This window comes from Dipodomys merriami, unplaced genomic scaffold (assembly GCF_024711535.1).
Source record: "Dipodomys merriami isolate MVZ:Mamm:240054 unplaced genomic scaffold, mDipMer1.0.p SCAF_8, whole genome shotgun sequence".
In the NCBI taxonomy this organism is placed as follows: Eukaryota; Metazoa; Chordata; class Mammalia; order Rodentia; family Heteromyidae; genus Dipodomys; species Dipodomys merriami.
The window spans coordinates 29,842,770-29,865,328 of record NW_027206401.1 but is presented as its reverse complement, the minus strand read 5'-3'; the positions used below and the strand labels follow the sequence as shown (position 1 = coordinate 29,865,328).

Sequence of the window (22,559 nt, the reverse complement as noted above, 5' to 3'; positions counted from 1 at the left end):
TTCTTAGCCCCAAAACAAAGAAAATTCTTATATTTACTTGCTTATTGAGTTAGGAAAATACTTAATCATAAAATATGTCCTTAAACTTATAAAACAATACCATAAATTCTTAAGTTCAGTTGTTAATGTTGTGTAGCCTAAACCATGGGCATTGGCATTAGAGAGGACTGGATTTAATATCAGTTCTGTAATCATAATTTTTACATATAGCCTCTGTGAGGATCAATGTATTCATCTGTAAAATAAAGATGATGAAAAATGTGTAATGCATACACTTTAGCCTTGCATTAATATAAAAACATATTAAATTGTGTAACAATGCTCCATGAATTGTAACAATGATCATATCAGAATATGCTTTATTTTTTAAAAATATGTTTATTTTACCAGACTATAAATATATTTTTTATTCATAAAGTATACAGAAATGTGATAAAGAGAAAAATTAATAATCTCAAACATGATCAAAAACAATACTACTAAAATCAAGTAACATTTAGTTGTTGCATTTACAAACACAATGAGAAAGTTGCTCTGTAAACACAAAGACCAATGTTAAAGAAGTGATGTGAATTATTAAGCCCAACTCAAAAGCAAGATATATTTTCATTTGTGTTATGTTAATTTATGATAATTTTGGAAGATTTTTCTGTTTTTCTCAACTTGTATAACATAATTGTTATCAACTTGTTTTTGATATGGAGTGTTGACTTTGAACAGGTTCATAAATTACTGTGCAGCATGAGTAACTGACACATAACAAATGATTATCTTATAATATCTAGAACACTAGATAGAATATTTAGAAACATATAGAAATAAAATTATTCAACATAGCATCCTGTACATCTCATTGTTGCAATGGGTCAATCTGTATTCCTACTTAATTTTTTTGTTGTGAAAATACCATACAGAGCGGTAACAATTACATGAGCAAGATAATGAGTACATTTCTTATCAAGCATTGTTGCCTTCACTTTGTTTCCCCTTGCCATCCTTTCCCTTCCCCTGCCCCCACCAAAGTTGTAAAGTTTGTTTTTCGACATAACATCTTGTACATCTCATTGTTGCAGTGGGTCCACCTATTTAAATGATTTGTTTTTGCCCTTCCCCTCCACAAATTATACCAACATCAAATACAGTGAAAACAGGGGTTATACTGTGGGGGAGGGACATACAAAGCAACAAAAAAATCATCTTATAAATATGTTAGAAACAATAACAAGAAAGAAAAACATTTGAGTACTTATCTTGGAGTTCATTTCACCTAACATCAACTTATCTGACCTTTTCTGCTTGTCTCAGACATATACTTGATATTGCAAATAAGGGAAACCATGGGCCTATGTTTCTTTGGGCCTGGCTTACTTCACTTAATAGAATTTTTTCCATGTCTTTCCATTTCCTAACAAATAGAGCAATGTCATTCTTTCTGATGGAAGCATGGAATTCCATTGTGTATATACACCATATTTTCTTGATCCATTCATCTACTGAGGGGCATCTGGGTTGGTTCCATATCTTAGCTATGGTAAATAATGCTGCAATAAACTTAGTTGTGCTGGTAGTTTTAGTATAGTCTTGTTTAAACAATTAGTTGATGCTATGTCGAAAAACGAACTTTACAATTTAGGCTGGGGGAAGGGAGGAGAGTAATTGAGGAGGTGGGAGGGAAGAGATGGTAGGGGAAAACAAAGGAGGAGGCAACAGTGCTTGGTAAGAAAGTTACTCATTACCTTGCTCATGTAACTGTAACCCCTCTGTACAGTATTTTCACAATAAAAAACTTATTTAAAAATAAAATTATTACTATAAAAACAGGGAAAGTCTAAAATAAACTAATATTTACTTTGTTTTAAAATAAATACTTCACTATCAGAAAAATTTGAGCAACCTTTTCTAATACAAATGTCTCATACATAGGTCAATAATACCTCTTACAAAAAATGTACTTGTGGAAGAATCATAAATACTTTTCATTGTAGTACTTTTAATTTTGTGCCAAATCTTCACTGATACTTTGTTAGAGATCTTCTGACTTAACTGTATGGAGACAGATTATCAACAAAAATAAGTTCCTGTCATTTTTGAGAGGGTGGAGAGAGTAAAGACAGAGACAGAGGAAATGATGATAGTTGATACCTGGGATATTTTTATTTGCTATAATATCACAATAGATATTATTCATGAGATGTTAACTGAGGCAAAAAATATCATCAAAAAATTCCCCTCCAAAGAACTTAGATTTGGGGAGTGGAGAATATCTGTATGGTAGTATTTGCATCTATCATCAGTAGAATAAAAAAGATTTGATAATCTTTAACTGAAATATGCTTGCAAGTGTACAAATCTAGCTTGATATTTGTGATGAAATCCTTATATACAAATTGCATGTGTTTTGTAATGTGAATTAATAATAGCAAACCAGGAAATTTCACACATTTACTCTACATTGATTTTCATGAAAAAATGCTAAGATTCATAAAGAGAAGAACAGCCTTATGGCAACATAGTAGGTTAAAATTCAAATATGATTTCCAAATTGGAAAATTTGAGATTGGAGCTATTATGATATAATAGTTCCTAATATATTCAGAGCAATTGGAGCCAGGTCTCTTTGTGGTGGTTTTGTTGGTGGTAGTTGTGGCACCAGTTTGGATCATGGATTTGATAGTGGATTTTTTAAATTATCTTTTAAAAGAAAATCAATTACGCTGGAAAAATTCTTGATCGAAAATAGATTGTCATATATGACCCATGTTGTCAAAATTCTTATAATTATTTTCTGAAGTACTCTCATACACTATAATTGCTCAAGTGAAGTTAAGACTTTTTTGTGAATTAAGCTCTGAACTTTGCCCATATGTTCATCTGGAAACATTTGTGGTCACTGCAGATCCTTTTAAGTTTGTCTTCTATATTATAAATATTTGAGTCAGGTTTTAGGGTGATACTCTCTGGTATATTCTCTGATATTCTCCTGCATAAATAATATTTTAAAAATATGCTGTCACTTATATGTTTGTTTGCTACAAACAGTACAAAGAAATTTAAATATATATACATATATATTTCTTATATAGAGACAGAGTGAGAAGAATAGGTATTGGGATATTTCAGGCAATACTGTAGTGGCTTCAGCACTTCACTAAATCATGAGGGTCTAGAGAACCCCTAGATTTTTGCCACCTCAGTGGGGTTTGGCTCAAAAATATAAGGGCATCCTGTAGAACATCCTTTCCTCTGGAACTACCATGCTTAGATTATATACTTGTATGACTACTCTGTAACAAATTGAAAAGGAAAATTACTAACAAGAATAATGAGCATGTATTAGGCCAACAAAGGGACATAGCAAAGGCTAACAGAGAAGCAAAAACGACATAGAAACAGCAGCTTCACAAAAATAAAAAATAAAAAAGCTGATAACAAGAAAATGAAAATGCTATCATAGGTAGTGAGGCATCCTGGTATCCTAAAGGCAAGGTATCTTGTCCACTGATGGAGAGAAAAATCCTATCTTCATCAAGTAGATGGTGTCCAGATACTCTTCGTTTCTTGGGATCTTTCTGCTTGCCTAACATTGGAATTTGAGTCTGTCCCTTTGTGCTGAGACAGTGGAAATGCTCAGTTGCTGAATGGAGAGGAGCCAAGAGAACTGGAGTTCCTGTAGATAAATTTAATTTGAATTCATATCTGAACATTAGCCATTTAATTTGGTGGCTTTCAGCTTTTATGTAATAAATCATTATTTTTAAAGAAAGGATTTTTATTTTATCACATAGAATCAAGAATCTACTTGTCTTCTCTCAAAGGTTACATGTAAATTTGGTTGTATGATATTTGCTTTACTAATAAGTAAATAATAATTAAGTGACATAAAAATCTGTGATAATATTTGATTGAAAAATTTGCTAATAATTTTACTTATTAGGAAAAAAATGTCTCAAAGAGATGAATCTTGAGTTTTACCAGGGGGAGAAAAACTACCTGTAAATGTGGCCTTTAAAAAAATAATGCTTAAATATCTGTAATTTATTTGATATTGGGTTTATACTACAAACACACACACTCATATATATATATATATGCATATATATATATATAAAGTGCAAAGGTTTCTATTTACCATGCAAACATTTGAAGCAAACTATTTTCAAACTAAATATTGCCCTGTGTGGATAAACTCAATTTGGCCAATGATTTACTTAATTGTGTTCACTGTTTCACATGTGTTTCCATCAGTAGTGTGGAATCAGTCACTTTCTGTTTCAAATGTCAATAAATTCATTTACTTGAAAGACATTGTATAGTAGCCTCTGCTGAACAATTACTGCTGTTGGAAGTTAGACAGTAATTATGGTAACCAGCAGCAAGGTTATTGGCAACTCTTCCAGCTTAAGTAGACTTTTTACATTATAAAAACTACTAAATTTTAATTTACTTTAGATCGAAGTTACAAGAATAATTTTTGTTTTCTAGTAGTTATATAGACATATGTGTATATATACACATATATTTTTGTACATATATACTAATACATACACACATATATACATATATCAGAGGAATTAACACTTGTGGTAATAGTATTTTGCAACCAGAATTAAACTGACAACTCAATTTGGGTGAATTTGCCCTATAGAAATATTATACTCATCATGTTCAAGTTAAATAATAGAAATAAATATTTTTGAATGTAGTATGTGGAATTTTAGGCAGCCATCATTAAGAATGTGATTTTATCTTTTGCAGAGAAATGAATAAATCTGGAAAAGCTCATATTGAGTGAAGTAAGCCAGGCTCAGAAAAACAAAGGTCACATATTTTCTCTCATATGTGTATGCAAATACATACAAGGTTATGTTCATATATATATATATATATATATATATACACACACACATATATTCAAATTGGCCGAAGTATAGTGCATGCAACAGAAAAATTCCATTGTGTAACACCTTTATGTATTTAACAGGTAGTTTGTCAAATAATATTTCGAATCTGAAATATGTCTTGACTGGGGAACAATCAGAGAAGGCAGACACATGAAAAAAGGAATGATAGATAAATACAGTCATGACACTCATTGTCCATGTGTGAAAACAGAACTAGAAAACTTGAGGAGACAGGTGGAGGAAGAGCTAGATGAGAGGTTGAGAAAAGATGGAAGGGACAGTTCTAATAAAGATATGCTGTATACGTGAATGGACATGTTAAACTGAAACTCCCTTGTAGAAATATTTGAAGGTATGAATAATCAAAAAAGCTTATGAAAATAGCACAGAACTTTGTTTTTTGTTTGTTTGTTTGTTTTGTGGTCAGTTGTGGGGGCTTGAACTCTGGGCCTCGGCATTATCCCTCAGCTCTTCAGCTCAAAGAAAGCACTCTACCAATTGAGCCAAAGCACCACTTCTGGTTTTCTAAGTGGTTTATTGGAGGTAAGAGTTTCATGGACTTTCCTGCCTGACTGGCTTTGAACCGGGATCCTCAGATCTCAGCTTCCTGAATAGCTAGGATTACAAGCATGAGCCATTGACACTTGGCCCAGCACAGAGTTTTAAACAACAGCAGTGTTAGGCTTTTGAAATCTAATAGCTAAATCATGTTTCTGGCAACTTGAAGAACATCAGATAAACACATTAACGTGAGTCCCAGAACATAAACACTATAAATGAGTTAAGGAGGAAAATTAAATACTTTTAAAAGTCACAAAGTTTTATCTGTTCAAGGGTAAGATCTCACAAAATAGCAAAGATGATGAATGATTCTCTATCCTCTTCTAGAAGAAATAACTAAATGAAGTAGAAAAATAGCATCTATTCGGTTGCTAGTATGGTATTTGCAACATAGATTACAGAAGCTTTTCAATTATTTTTAAACCAGATAGCTCTAACAAATATGTACAAATTGAAGAGGACAGAAGATAGGGCCGTACATGGAATTCTTAGTTTCTTGTTTTCTTCCATACCACCGTTTCAACCTGAGGACAACCATCCACAGTCTTTCTTAGATTTCTTAATCTGTAGGATTGGAAAGTCATACTTACTAAACCAGCTTTTTATATGACTAGGGAAATATCCAGAAGACAGTAGATGCTTAATTATATTTCTTCCTGGAAGGAAATCTTAGGAAAAACTAGATGACTCCTATATATGATGACTCTCCTGACAGTCCCTGAATATTTTCAGAATATATTCATTTCTTTAATCCTCATCCTAAAGTAGATAACTTTGTATAAAGCTCTCTATGATGAACAGTGGAAATAATAATCAGAAGGAAAAGGCAGAAATATGTGAAATGTTATACATAAACATAGACTGCATAATCTCAAAAGCAAGAAACTATTAGCTCTGTCATAAAAAGTGTGTGGTAAATGTTGGTAGTTTTACTTTAGCCTTGCAAACTTTGTGTACAGTATTAGCTAAGTTTTTTTTATTGTTACAGTTACATGAGCAAGGTAATGAGTACATGTCCTATCAAGCATTGTTATCCTTCCTTTGTTTTTCCCCTACCATCCCTTCTTTCCCCACATCCCCACATCCTCCCATTCCCCCCTCACAATGACTCTGTTACTTTCTTCCATAATTATTACGCTTATGGAGAAATTCTTGTGTGCTTCCTTCTCTAGACTATTTTCCTACTGGGTCCCTGCAGTTATGATGATTTTTAAAAAATGTATAAGGTTTACATTTTTCTTGCTTCCATTTTACATTTCTATTTCCTGTGAATTCTTAGGGTAAAGAAAGGCAAGTTCAAAATTGGGAGTGTTGTACAGATTAGCAATGCAGCGACTTAATGTTTGGTACCATTCTTGTATTCCAGCAAGACAGTATGTATGTAATAACTGTGTGATCTTACAGATGGGTCTCATTTATACCAAGAGTTGACTACATGAAATATTTGAAGAAGTGTTTCAGCCTCCTCTAAGGTAGCTCAAAGTTTCTGGGCCTGAGGATACATTCAAGCTCTATCAAGTCACTGGCTATTAATCAATCAGAATATTGTATTCCATTGCTGGGACTCTGATGGGTACCATGAATTTAGCATAGACAGAGTAGAATGGACTGAGATCCTTTTTCCTCTTCTTTGTCTTTTTTTAAACATTGTCAAGGTGAAGTAAATAAATGAACATTTGACTAGGTTGGACCATGACTGCTAAAGCAATTACATGGTACATAGTAAGCTTTGGGAAATTGAAGTGTTATTCAAACAGCTGTCAGGAATTTATTTTGTCTTTCAGTGCCTGATGGGGAAATGTACTGCTTAACTAAAGAATTTCAGTGGAAATAATGATTGTTCTAGCAGTCTCCAAACTGAGCCTCATATATTTAATTTAAAAGCACACTGTTTTGAGAGTCAGTATTTCCTTCTGACAAGAACTATCTTTAAAGAGTGGTAGTGATGCTAGTAACTTAGGGGTTTTAAAATCATTTTTTTCCTTAAAAACCTAGCTAAAAATAAGGATGTTGAATCTTGGTGTGGAACATCAATTCCTTTCATATTTTCCCTGGACAGTCAGCCTTCCACCTGCAGGCAGGCAAGAAGAAAGCCACCAGGCTTCTTTGTGGAGTGAGATCCAATGGGACACTTGCAAACTATCTGTATTTCACTTTCCAATGCAAAGCGATGATCAGGACTACCAGCCATTTTCACTTTGTTATTGTTTGGATGCTTGATTGGTTTGTTTTTGATCTTCTCACTGGCATATTTTTATCTTAATTTAAAAAATCTTAGCATACATGTAAGGATAACATATACCACCTTAAATGGCCCTTTTTTAAGACAATTGTTATTGGGACAAAGGTTGCTCTGAGTAATAATCCAAGACTTAAGCCTAGAAGGCTCCTCACACCTGTTGAAGCTGTATACTCACCATGAAGAATCAGACATCAGAGAAGAGAAATGACTTTCTCCTAGTATCATTGACACTGCTGGGGGCACAAACTATATCTAGGGTTCTCCCCAGAGGGTTATGTGAATTCTTTATACCAAATGTTCTTTATTCTATTTTCAACTGAAATAATGACATTTCAGTAAGTCTTACCATGTCTTTCATGTAGACTCACCTACCGGTAGTTGGTGGCTCAGGGTGTTTGACAGATGACATCTTGTGGATATGATTTGATGACTTGTAGATGTTTCTAGATCTCCATAGATATATTTTTCCTTTGAAATATCCCTGGAGCTGTCATTCCCTCTCTTAGTGAACTACAGGACTAGAGTTCTAATTGCTAATTATAACTTTAGTGTGATTTCTTTTTTTTCTCTCAATGCTATGATGTTTCTCATGGGCACTCCTCTGTCCATCCTGTTTTGCTGTTTAGGTTTCTGTGCTGGAGAGGCAAATATTTGACTTCCTTGGATATCAGTGGGCACCTATCCTGGCAAATTTTGTACATATTATTATCGTCATCCTTGGTTTATTTGGAACTATTCAATATAGACCTCGTTACGTTACAGGAGTAAGTACCTTTTCTATCATTTTCTATTTCATTTGAAAAGAAAAATGTGTATAAGTGTCCTAAAAATGAGGTGTTTATGCCCTATTCAGTGCTGTGTGTTTATTTTCATAGTTTCATATTGCATCAACAGTGATTAAAAATGTCAAGTTTAAAGCACTTGATGGTGAATGTAATCAGATTATTATACTTTCATAAATTGTACTTTCAGCAAATATTCTCTTATAATTACAAGCAGATTCAATTTCTAATTTGTAAAGTCTCCGAATTAACAGATTTAATGAGAGATTTTCCCCTCATTTAAAATAATTTTGTTTTATAAATTGCACATAGCTTAGTATCAAGACAAGGAAACATGTACTTTAAATGTGAAAATACACATTGGGGTTAATATTCAAGATACTGGAAAGCCGGAACATTCTGGACCATTGTCTGTGTGTTCTCAGTAATTCTCTTTTTTGGCTCTGAGGAAGTATTTTGCATTCCTACTGAAGTTAAACTTACTTAACATAAAAGTGAAATCCAACTGTGTTGCAGTTGCTATGGGAACCATAACAGGCTTTTCTATTTTTTTTTTTTAACTTTTGTATGTGCCTCAGATCTCAGCCATCGCTCTTCATTAATGTGGTTATTTTTTCTTCCATTTCATCATTTTTTTCCTTTTCCTTCTTTTTCTGACAGTAGCCATTTCTATTAAATTTTAAAGCAATTTGGTGGTTTTAAAAAAAAGCATTTATGTAAGTTAGTGCAGTTAAAAGTCTACCTTATTCAATACAACCCAGCAGGCCTTCTCAGGCTTCCTGAAGCTCTCTTTTTATAAGGGCTACCCTCTTCTGGCCTGTTCTTTCTGTAATCCGGAATCTGGATGAAGTTCACTGCCACTGAAACAACCCGGGGTTGCTGGGCACAAGGGATGTGCTGTGGATAAAGGAGTCTGGGAACCCCGATGCCAGGTCTGGATGCCATCGCATGTCCCCACGGCAGCTAGGCCAGGCTCTGAATCTAATCAATGCTACTGTGTTGCCGGGTATTTTCAGTGTGCAAGCTATGGTCATATTTTCTATTTTCTCATATGACTGCAGTTTGTGGAAGGACAGCATGGTGGCTGTGATTGACTCATGTGACATCTTCATAGTAAGGGTGAAATCTTGGACCTGCCAAATTCTGTGTGATTTTTTTTTTCTTGACTTTACCAGTTGTCAGCTTCCTAATCTTTTTCAGTCTGTAAGTAGTAGTGTAAAGGAGTTGCCATTCAACAAAACAGTTTATGAATACAGTATGTCTTGATCAATGGAAGGAAAATCTGTATTAGATAATACTATTTAAGTTAGATAATATATATTAACCTTCAGTGAAATATTCCTGAATCACCATTTCTTTTTTATTAGACTTTTTGGTTCTCTTTATGATCTTACTGTTTAAATTCAATATTTTTGAGAGGAAAGATTTTTCTGATCTTGACTGTGAAACCTAGGCTCCCTTGGAACACACTCTCCGCCTGCCCCAGCTGCCCTAGTGCTGGCATTACACTCTGACTCACTGTGCCTACATCAACTTATTCATGTAACGTTGGTCTTGGTATCATTAAATAACTCCTCAGCTTTATTTCTTATGAGGTATTAATGAAAAAAACAAAATCTACATGTGGATAAAAGATGTAAACAGGTTGTAAATTTGTAAGGAGTGAACAGAGATATTTAATCTTATCACAGTACCTCATCTTCAAAAGTATTCAGTGAATGTTGGCTACAATATTATTATTTTTACATAATGTGGCATAACAGTACTCTTAAAGGAAATGTCAATCAGAGTTAGGTGTTTGAGGCATTGGACGAACTATGTCTATTTCATTTATTTAGGTAGGTAACTATCATTTTTTTACTTACATACTTATTTTGTTTGTGTGTCTGTTTGTTTGTTTTCTGGATCTGGGGCCTGAACTCAGTGTTTGGGTAATGTTCTTGAGCTTCTTTTTACATAAGGCTAAAACTCTACCAATGGAGCCACAACTTTATTTCTGGGTTTTTTTTTTGTAGTTTATGAGATGAGTCTTAAAGTTTCTTCCTTGAGCTGGCTTCAAACCATGATCCTCAGATTTCAGCCTCCTGAGAGCTAGGATTGCAGATTTGAGCAAGAAGTACCCAATTTATTTTTGTTCTTTTTATTTCAAGCTGTTAAAACTTCAAAATAAGGTTCTTTAAGTATCGAGTTGTAAATTCTTCCCTTAGATAAAAGACAGTTGATTTTTTTCTTATTTGAGCCACTTTCTCTGTCATTACATAAGAATTAATATATCAGGTAACAACAAATTTAAGACTACTAAAGCTTTTGTTGAGATATGTCTATTAGACATAAGCTGAAATCCTTTTATAGGAATGGCATGTCTTGTATCTGCAATTCTGATTTCATCATTTCTTGTTATGTAGGTCTCTGTTCTTTTCCATGAGACAATATCCTTATAATCATTTGCTACCTGGAAATGTTATGAATGAAAACTTCTATATGTCAGCTCAAGTAACTCAAATTGGAAGTATTACCAACAAATCCCTCTTGAAAGTCGATTCTCTCATTAGCTTATCTCTCACAACATTGTGATATATGTGACTAAATGTTGATTAATAACTATCAAATCTTTCTTAGAAATGCTAGCCAGATCAACAAGTTTATAAACTTATTAACTATCTCTACAATTATGTCAAGCTACCAAAATAATTGTTCTGATTTATTATCATAAGTTATCTTCTCACCAACCCTCAAAAACTTTTTATTATTGCTCTTCCACTTTCTATTAGTAGCCTATTTCCTTTTTTCTTTTTTTAATTGTGAAAATACCACATAGAGGAGTTACAATTACATGGACAAGATAATGAGTACATTTCTTATCAAGCATTGTTGCCTCCTACTTTGTTTCCTCTTCCCATCCCTTCCCATACTCCCTCGCTCCTCCCACCTGATCCTCCCCCCCACCAAAGTTGTAAAGTTCATTTTTCCACATAATGACTTGTACATCTAATTATTAAAATGGGTCACCTGTATCCCTATTTAAACAATTTGTTGTTTCTTTTCCCAACCACAAATTATACCAACATCAAATACATTGAAAGCAGGGGTTATACCTTGGAGGAGGGACATACAAAGCAACAAAGAAATCATCTTATAAATATGTTAGAAACAATCACATGAAAGAAAAAAGCATTTGAACACATATCTTAGGTTGCATTTCCCTAAAATCAACTTATCTGACCTTTTCTGCTTGACTAAGACATACACTTGTTATTGCAAATAAGGGAAACCATGGGACCAATGTTTCTTTGGGCCTGGCTTACTGCACTTAATATAATTTTTTCTATTTCCTAACAAATGGGGCAATGTCATTCTTTCTGATGGAGGAATACAATTCCATTGTGTATATATGCCACATTTCCTTGATCCATTCATCTACTGAGGGGCATCTGGGTAGGTTCCATATCTTAGCTATGGGAAATAATGCTGCAATAAATTCAACTGTGCTAGTAGCTTTAGTGTGGTCTTGTTTGTGATCATTTGGGTAAATGCCGAAAAGTGGGATTGCTGGGTCATAGGGGAGCTCTATGTGGAGTCTTTTGAGGAACCTCCATACTGCTTTCCAAAGTGGTTGAACAAGTTTACACTTCCACCAACAATGAAGTAAGGTTCCCTTCTGTCCACATCCCCTCCAGCATCTGTCATTATTAGAGTTCTTGATTATAGCCATTCTTACTGGGGTGAGGTGATATCTCATTGTTGTTTTGATTTGCATTTCTTTTATGGCTAGGGAGGTTGAGCATTTATTCATGTGTCTATTGGCCATCCTTCTTTCCTCTTCAGAGAAGTTTCTCTTCAAAGTCTTCTTTAGCCCACTTATTTTTTGGGCAGTTGTTTCTTTGAGGATTTGTTGTTGGGGGGTTTAATTTTTTGAGTTCCAAGTATATTTTAGATATGAGACCCTTGTCCGTCGTATGGCTAGTAAAGATCTTCTCCCAATCCATGAACTTTCTATTGATCTTGCTAGCCATGTCCTTTGCCATGCAGAAGCTCTGCAATTTCATGCAATCCCATTTGTCCAACCTTTCTTTAATTTGTTGTGTTTCTGGGTCTCTATTAAGAAAATTTCGGCCTGTGCCAAGGAGACCTAGGGTTTCTCCTATTCCATCCTGTAATGTTTTCAGAGTGTCTGCTTTGACTTCAAGGTCTTTGATCCATTTGGAGTTGATTCTGGTGCAGGGTGATATATAAGGATCTAGTTTTAGTTTCTACAAGTAGTTAACCAGTTTTGCCAGCACCATTTACTGAAGAGGCTGTCTTTCTTCCATTCTATTTTTTTAGCTCCCTTATCAAAGATTAGATGGCTTTAGGTGTGTAGGTTCATTTCTGGGTTTTCAATTCTATTCCATTGGTCCTGAGGTCTGTTCTTGTGCCAGTACCAAGCTGTTTTGATTACTATGGCTTTATAGTAGAGTTTGAAATTTGGTATTAATATTCCTCCAGCAGTGTTCTTTCCGTTGAGGAGCGTTTTTGCTATTCGGGGTCCTTTATTGTTCCATATGAATTTTTGGATTGCCTCTTTTATTTCCTTGAAGAATGTTGTTGGAATTTTGATAGGTATTACATTGAATTTGTAGATAGCCTTGGGAAGTATTGCCATTTTCACGATGTTAATCTTTCCAATCCAGGAACATAGGAGTTTTCCCCATTTTCTAAGTTCTGTTTTGATTTCATTTTTCAAGATTTTAAAGTTTTCATCATAGAGGTCCTTCACTTCTTTGGTTAATTCCTAGGTATTTTATTTTTTGTGGGATATTTCAAATGGAGTTGCTCTCCTAATGTCAGCCATACTTTTCTCATTGATGGCTTACAGAAAAGCCATTGATTTTTGGGGGTTAATTTTATACCCTGCTACTTTGCCAAAGTTTTGAATCAGCTTGAGTAATTTGGGAGTGCAGTCTATAGGATTCTTTTTTTAATTTTTATTTTTTATTGTGAAAATACTGTACAGAGGGGTTACAATTACATGGGCAAGCTAATGAGTACATTTCTTATCAAGCATTGTAACCTCCTCCTTTGTTTCCCCTTCCTATCCCTTCCCATCCTCCCCTTACCCCCCTACCCAATCTTCCCCACCCCCCCAATAGGATTCTTTCAATACAAGAGCATGTCTTCTGAAAAGAGGGAGAGTTTTACTTCTTTCCATATTTGGGTCCCCTTCATGTTTACATCTTGTCTTATTGCTGTGGCTAGTCAATCTAATACTAGATTGAAGAGCAGTGGAGAAAGTTAGCAGCCTATTTTATCATGTGACCTCAACCTGTCAGAGTTTTCTGAAAACAAATACTCTGACTTTTGGGTTTGTGATGTGGTATCACTCATTTTCTCTAATAATTTATTTTCTCATAATCTATTTGTTTATTGCTAAAGTCAGAAAACAAGGGACTTAAGAAAATAAAAACTTAACATAAAAATGCAATGAAGAATTTCAGTTTATCTAAAGATGACAAAGGAAATTATAGTTTAAAGAATAGCAAATTGAATCATAAATGACAGAAATTTTACTAAATGAAAAGATCTGGGTACAGAAGAAAAATGTGCATTTGGAGCTTGCAGTAGCTGACAATTACATATTACCACAGCCAGGAAATATCTATCAGTTTTCTCTAAATTGGAGACTTACAGTGAAATTGGAGACTTTACAGTAAAATCCATTTTCCTGTCCTCTAGAACTTCAGGTCTTTGCAATCTTTTGCATTTGGCATGTAACATTTTTATAAAAATTATTCAACATAAAAACAGACCAATACATTCACCATTTCATAATTCAAACATTATAAACATTTTGAATGTTTCCTTCATATACATACAAATGAAATTTACCTGGTAATGCTAACTATTCTAATATGTTTCTGTTTTTATTTCACCTGTTTGGTAAAATTATTGAGTATGGCATTAATCTCCTATTCCTTTGCATGTGGTAGTAGAAGTCAGGGTCCCAGGCTTGCTAGCAGCTACTCAGCCAAGTGAGCCAGTCAATGTGGGCATGGTGTGTTGCATTTTTTCCTGGGGATTACCATTCTCTACAGTCTTCCTACCTACAGCACCCCACACAACTGGAATTTCTAGTCTGTACCCTTAAAACTGGTTAAAATGAGTCTTGATAGCTTTAGCCCAGAAGGTCTAAAAGATATGCTCCCAATTTCCCAATTTCCATTTCCAGAATAATTGATATGACAAGCATATAACACCATAACAGGCCCCTTATATTAAAGTTTTTTCTTAATATGATCATGTCTGATTATTACTGAGTACTAATCTTGTCCTACATGGTTAATGGCACTTAAAAAGCAAATGGGTTTCTGTTGTTGCTGGATGCTAGAGTGTTGATCTGTTGATGAGTTGACATGCATCCTCTTTCTCACCAGAAAGCAAGATCAGTTTCATACATGTGTCATCTCACTTGACTCACTTAAATTTTGCTTCTCTGTAGTTAACATGCTAAGGAAAAAACTACTTGCAAGAAATGGAAAGAATGCAGGAATGACATCACCAAACTTGAAATTCTAAGACCCATTTTGTAAAATCTTTCCAATATGGCTCTTTGGAAAATTTATGAACATCCTAGTGAACCTTTAATAACAAACTCCTGTAGATAATTTGTGTTGGAAGGAAACACAATCTTTAGAATTTGAAATTTATCATGAAATTGATCATGACATCAGCCGTGATGTCATTTTCATTCTTCATTGAAAACCAAGCACCAGGGAATGGGGAGGATTTTCATAGGTATGTTTACAGGCCAAGTGCTTTTCCCACTCTAGTAATCTTTGGTTCTTAAAAGTGATTGCACACTTTGAAGTCACTTTGAGGAAGTTATTAATCTGTGTTCAAGTAGGTGCTTTGTTAATTTTATCCAATATTTCTGGGAGAAAAAATATTGAAAAAATCTTACTGCAATGAAAGCATTAAAAAGTGCATGCTTTCTGTGTTCAGGACATAAAATCAATGTAGATTAGAGATGAAGAGACTTGAGATAGTAGTAAATTAACAATAGTTCTAATGACTGAGAGTAGTTATGGAAATGAGTATTTTCCCAAAAGGCCAGGAGGGAAAAAATAACATTACAAGTTTAATGGATTTAGCCTGTAGTCCTCAAATAAATGTAATAATGCAACATTGTGAATGCAATTTATTTTCAAAAGAATGTGTACCCTTGAGGAAATATGAGTCATTTATGCTATAAGAAGATACTTTGTGCTCTCATTCTGGTGTTAGGCTTGGCTAAAGATTTATACAGTGTAGTACACATACATAATTACATTTTGGCAATCCAAATACATGTTTATAAATGATCAAATAAATTTGGAAGTGAATTTTAAAGAAGAGACATATTGTGGTGACATAAAGTTTAGATATTAGGTTTTTCTAAAATAAAAATAAATAATTCCTGTACATACTTTTGAGCATAAAAAGTAAGGTTGGGTTTATAATAAAATAAAAGTTCCTTTCTTTACCTCATTATAGTTGTTATTAATCTTATATCATTCACTTATAATATTACTTTGGAAGTGTGTGTATACGTATGTGTGTGGGTGTGTATGTGTCTCTAATTCTTAAATTTTCAACCATATTTTTTCAGCTTTAGTACCATCTAATAAGACTTACTACAAATCATTAGACTTTAGCTTATCTTTAGATCATGCTTTATTTTTAAAGTTTTCTCCTCAAATTTCTGATGGTTTTCTTTTAAGACAGGAGATTGTTTTTAAGTGTATCCAAAATATAACTTTGACTATGCCTATTGGTGATATTCATTCTAGATTTCTTACAAAATTCCATTACTTTCCTGTTAGGATTAAGACCTCTTTGCTTATATTTGAATGTGATTTTTATCTCAGCTTTATGTTTCAATAGTATGCTCCACCTCACTATTTCCCCCAGAATTCTATTTTTTTGCTCCTATTTAAAATGGCTTTTTTCTAAGTCTGCATTCTTTATTTCCCCTTGCTAACCTGAAGTAGAATCATGCTATCAAAGTGTCCATGTATTTCCTTTCTGGAAGTTTTCAAAAAACTTCCTGAGAATAAACTTTCTGGATTCTTGCATAACAGAAAATGTTTATTATTCTTCAGTTTGCCTAGATATAAAGCTCTGAGATAAATTTATTTATTTCTCAGAACACTGAAATAGTTATTTATGATATTTTAGAAAGATGTGTTACTGATGCAAGTCTGATGTCAATCTATAAATAGACTTAGAAGAAGTGCTTGAAATATTTATCATATTCTTTTTTACATTGACATTTCAAAATGAGGTATCTAAATGGGTATTTATTTTTAAATTTTATAAGCCTTTCTGATTAAAGCTTATAGAAGCCATCAACTCAAGAGTTTGCATGTGTTATTTCAATGATTCTCTATGCTTCTAATGACATTTGCTTTGGTTACCTCAGATAAGTTCATTGAACAACTACCATATACTATGATTTTAATATATTTACTAAAAAAGTCTTCTTGTTTTCCTAAAAAGGAAGAATATCTGGCTTATTCAATAACTATTAGGAGATTAGCCATGCTATCCATCTACTTTTTATATCTACATTTGGTCAGAATCTATGTAATTCTTTCTAGAAGTTCAGCTTCCTTTTTGCCCTTTGTCCCTCCAAACAGAGTTTAGTTGTGCAATTTTTCCCATTCTAGATATTAACCCAAATGTACATGCTATCTACTACAAATATTTTGCTGTTGATTTAGGATTACATATATTGTATGCCTGTTTTATCTTTTGCAACCAGAAATGTATCAGTAACTATTATATTGCATTAAGCATGTCTTAATTTGGAGACATTTCCTTTTTATGAGTGACAGCTGAGCAGATGACACTGTTACACCAAAGTGGGAGATCTAGTGGCTTTATAAATCCATCAGTTGCTCTGGGTATTCATGATCCAAGCCTGTAATACCAGCTATGTAGGAAGCTGAGACACGGAAGATCCCTCATCAAAGCCTGCTTACATGTTTAAAATGGAAGAAACAAGGATTCAAAAACACTAATGCAATGCATCTCATAAAGGATATGATAGCATTTTATATAGGTTATAATTTGCACAGAAATGGTTAGTCAAGTTAGCCAGGAGTAGAGTGTTTTAAAGGATTTTGACATATAAGCTGACACTCAGAGTATAGATAGTCTGTCAACACATTAGACAAGAGAAAGAATTCCAGGCATACTTAACAACATATGCTTAAACCATTCAAGTATTCAAAATATAGTTGTATCTTTACTAATATTCCTTAGATTGTTGTGGGGAGGGGAAAGGGAAGCACAGAAATGGTGGGATAAAGGTTGAACTGATTCATCAGTGATACTCACTAGACACTATGTTGAATAAATGAACTTTACAACTTTGGGGCAAGGGTTTGAGAGGGGAAAAAGTGGGAGAAAATGAGGGAGGGGATGACACTGTTGAAAATGAAATGTACTCAGTACTTGACTTTTGTAACTGTAACACCGCTGCACATCACCTGTACACTAAAATGTAAATAGAAAAAGATTTAAAAATGAAACTAAAACATAAATACCATCATAAATGGAGATAGATGATCATATTTGAAATATATCATTTTTCAATGTAAATATTTGGATTTTAGTTTTATAATAGGTATATTATGCATGCTGTAATGGTTATTTACTTTTTGATTATTGTTACATCATGATTTTCAAATAATCAAATAGCTCTTTCAATGAATCAAGTCAGTTTAAGATCTTTGAGCTGTGTGGCTAAAGTGCTAAGACTATTGCCTAAACAATATAAATAAACAAACAAATAAATAAAGTATATAAATACATAATTCTGTGATATATCAAAATTTCTCATGCTTTGACTTGTTCATCTTTTTCTGGTTGGTTCATGTTCATAGATATTAACCTATTGTTATTGTTATTGTAAAGGTGATATACATATGAGTTACAGTTACATAAGTCAGGTACTAAGTACATTTCTATTTGAACAGTGTGCCCCGTCTAACTCATTTTGATGTGATAAAAATGTATTTTTCTTCAGTTTATGTGATGAATTTCCTCAAATCTATCTTATGCTATCTATTTTATTTTGTATACTGAAGTTGAAATGATTACTTTAATAGTCTCTGTTAAATTATATAATTTCTAAGTTTTATTTTTTAAAGACGAATACTCACATATTGAACTAACTTAATAATTTGGTGTTCTGATATTAATCTAGCCTTCCATTATTAGACTTCTCTACTTATTCTTTTCTTAATTGCTATATTCTACTTTTAATATTTCTACCTTTGCATGTTTATTCAAAGATAATGTATTTTGACTTATACTACTTTCTAAATGGTGCATTGTTCAGAAAGTAAATTGGCATGATTCCTTTCCAGATTTTCAGAAGCTTCTATAGGAGGACAGTTGTGTATTCTAGAACTCATCTGTGAAACTGTCTTGTCTTGGTCCTGTTATCAGTGGTACCTATTTAATTATCTTTTGAAATTGTCCTGAAAATCGTCAACTATAAGTATTTCACTATTATGGCATGATTTTATAAAGGAGATCTTGACAGAGCATCCATTTCTTGCAGCTTTTGTTAGCATTATCACAGTTCAGTATAATAATTATTTCTGGTTTTAAATTTAGTACTAAGACTTGAACTCAAAGCATTGTCCTTGCTAAGTAACTACATCATTTCTGTTTTAGAACCTCTTCTGTATCTCTGGAATGAAATCTTTTTACTGTACTTTGAATCTCATTCTGTTTGCTCATGTAACTGTAACTCCTCTGTACAGTTTATTTATAATAAAAATATATATTAAAAAAGAAAGAAAGAGGAAGAACATGTCTACCTTACAGCATGGCTACACACTTCAGGATATGTGTTACATTTTAATTAAAAAGATGACAAATCGATACTATTAATTTGGGTATTTTCTTGGCTTGGATTGTTATTAGCATGGACTGTTTCAAATAACAATTGTAAGATGTTATCTTAAATGTTTTTGACTGCATAAAAGATTATGCCCCCAATTCTGAAATTGGTTAATGTATTTAATTTTACTGTGTCAGAAAAGTTGACACTAAAAGAACAAAGTTTCTGGGGTTGTAGTGACTACAAAACCTCATTTATTTAAAATTGTCTATATTCCTTATTCTCAAATATTTCTGTATAATAATATGACAAAAATATTCTGAGGTTGACCTTTCAGAATCAAGATGCATTTCAATTGCCCAGCTGTCTCCTTAATGAAATAGTTGTCTTTTTTGTCAGTACTGTGCTGCATTTGTAGACATCTTGTCAGTATTTTTTGGAAACATTGACTCATCTGGGAACTCCATGAATGAGAATGTGTTATCTAGACTGCACAGTTAAACTTCCATTTGCTTCGACCTGTCATTTTTTGGAGCACAATAGAATCAATTTTCTCTCTTTCCACTTCTTTTTGTCTACTAAAGGTAACACTTGAGTTGAAGGAATCTTGTAAAACAAATGTTTACTGCATTTAAATTTATCTTCTCTAGGCTTTATTTTATGAGGGTTATCAAGCAGTGAGAAGTGTTATGGATTTTAACAAGGTATCTTGGGGAAAAGAAGCTATTTTCTAAATCATCTAATTTTCAAGTACAGAAATATTAGAGCTAAGAGACATTTTATTTTAATTGTCATTGTTCCGAAAGGTTAATATTTGATTATAGGTTTCAGTGCTTACATTTACATTTAAAATTGTATTTTCTGAGTCATTTGTGTATAAATTTTCATAATAGGGTCAACATAATTTGGCATAGCGATCATTTTATCTCAAAAAACTCTCTTCGCTATGTCTATGTTCTTTTCTTGTTTTTATTGTGATGGTGATTATTACTTTTATGTGGATTATTTCAATGCAGGAAACTCAAAAGCATAAAAAAACAGAATGGAGAGTTTTAAGTTCCTGACCCATATCTATTTCTTTCTTTTCTTTTTTTTTCTGTTCCAGCCCTAGCCTGGAACTCACTCTCTGATGCTTTACACTCATTGGTAGCCACCCTACCTCCACACTTTCAAACCTTCAGCCCCTTATCAGTAGTGCAGACAACACTTACTTACATGTTTTATACTGTTTATGTTTCATCAATAAAGAGTGACTTCTAACTCTTGCCACTGTGAGAATGAGATGCTATGGTGAGGAAGAGATTAAAAAATATCAGACCATTTTAACAAGCTTAATTTTATTAAAGGAAACATTTGAAATGTCATTTGTAATCTCAGCTGTTCTCCACTGTTATACATATATTAAGTTTGAAATTCAGTGAATTTCAATAAAAGGAGAGTAGCTATTAATCCTTATTTCCAGGTCATAATATAGGGAATTTATGGACTTACAGGAATAATAACTTTGAAACTGTTTCAGAAGTTTTATATTTTTACTACCAAAAGTAATTATCCAGTATTAACTTACCTTACTAGTCATCATAAATAATAAATAAATAAGATATCAGGGGACACTGGTGAACTGTCATCCTGGTGGTACCCATTGTTTCTATTTTACAGAAAGTTCCAGATGATGATTTCTCTACGACAATTGCTAGGCCTCTCATTATCAAGAATATTTTTGTGCCATCCAATTTCGTTTTTTTTTTATAACATCTTTAGTTATATGCAGAAGTAGCATAATTCTTTTGTAATGTTAAAACATGTTAGTGTTTGTTTCATGGGTATACATGATTATATCAACTTGCTTTTGTGTTGTCACACTGATGTCAGTTGATAAGAAATACAAATACCTTATATGATGCAATAATATAAATATAGATATATCTGTGTGTATACATTTTTATTTTCAGCATGGTGTAGACATTTTGTTTCACAGAATATGGCTGCTACTTAGTGAAATTATTTGATTAGCTTCTACTTAGGGAATCTCAACACATTATATAGTGTTGTTTTGAAGCCCTTCAAAGTGCTTGTCTTTTTTAAGTAGCACGGCTTCTAGGAAAGAAAGAATCCTTGCCAGTGATTTATAGACAGTTTATCATACATACCAGCACACAACGTGTAACATGTGCACACACACACACACACACACACACTATATATATATATATATATGTATTGTGTATATATACACAATATATATATTGTGAATATATATATATATATATATATGATGTACTAAATCCAGGCCACTCATGTGATTCTGCAGTTATTAGATGACTTTCACTAAGATTTCCCTAAAACCTAGAACTACAGTTGACTTATGACCAATTCCTTAGTATTTGTGTCTTGTCACCTTTCTGCATTAAATGTTTCTGTTTACATGTCACTGAATATAGAACTGACATCTGATTTTTACACTGTAAGGACAGCAACAAAGAATTTCTAACACTTGCATTTCCAATTCCTCAAAGTCTATTAAATGAAACAAATAGAAACATGGAGAAAGGTTCATTAACTCTATTTGCACTCTTCTGTTGCTGCTCTCATCTTCTTTCCAATGAAAACATCTCTGTCATTTTGTGACATTGCAATGTCACCCGCCTCCAGTGTAGACAAACACAGCTAATCCATAGCACATAATGCAGCTGTTGCTGAATTACTCATGTGATAGGTGATTTGAAATGTCTTGATAGCTATGTAAGGAAAATAGAATAACCTGCTAGACAATTATGCATTATTTCAAAATCTATTTCCTTCTGGATATTTTTTGTGTCTAATTTCTAAATGCCTATAAGTATCCAAAGCTGTGGTTAAAACATGTTGTCTTCTCTCTTTAGGAATCTTATTGATGTTTACACACTTATGTATGGGTTTTTCCTGGGTATTAATTTTCTTGATTTGAAAAATAGACTTGTTAATGCTTAGTCTCTCCACTAAGGAATAGTCTGCAAAAATGGGAAAAACAGAAAAATATTTGTTCATGATACATTTAGTGAGCTTATGCTTTGTGTGATTTATACATGTCATTCCTGTTAATAAAACTACCTTTTGCTGTATCATCAAATCTAGGTATGTCAGCAAACAGTTTGAAAGATACGAATTTGAAAATATTGATGAATAGTGAAAAAACTATTTTAAGTTCTATATGTTATTCT

At 33.1% G+C, this 22,559-nt stretch overlaps 1 protein-coding gene across 2 annotated transcripts in view; it reads left to right on the top strand.

Annotated features, from left to right (window-relative positions):
* Nkain2 (sodium/potassium transporting ATPase interacting 2) overlaps positions 1-22,559 on the top strand; it is an 877,560-nt gene that overhangs the window by 396,242 nt on the left and 458,759 nt on the right. For both annotated transcript variants that reach the window (XR_011369284.1, XM_070010131.1), the window contains exon 2: positions 8,331-8,468. Coding sequence is in view for 1 of the 2 variants with exons in the window: in XM_070010131.1 (XP_069866232.1) it covers positions 8,331-8,468 (138 nt within the window). In the remaining variant the exon portion in view is untranslated. The remainder of the gene's footprint in view (positions 1-8,330; positions 8,469-22,559) is intronic.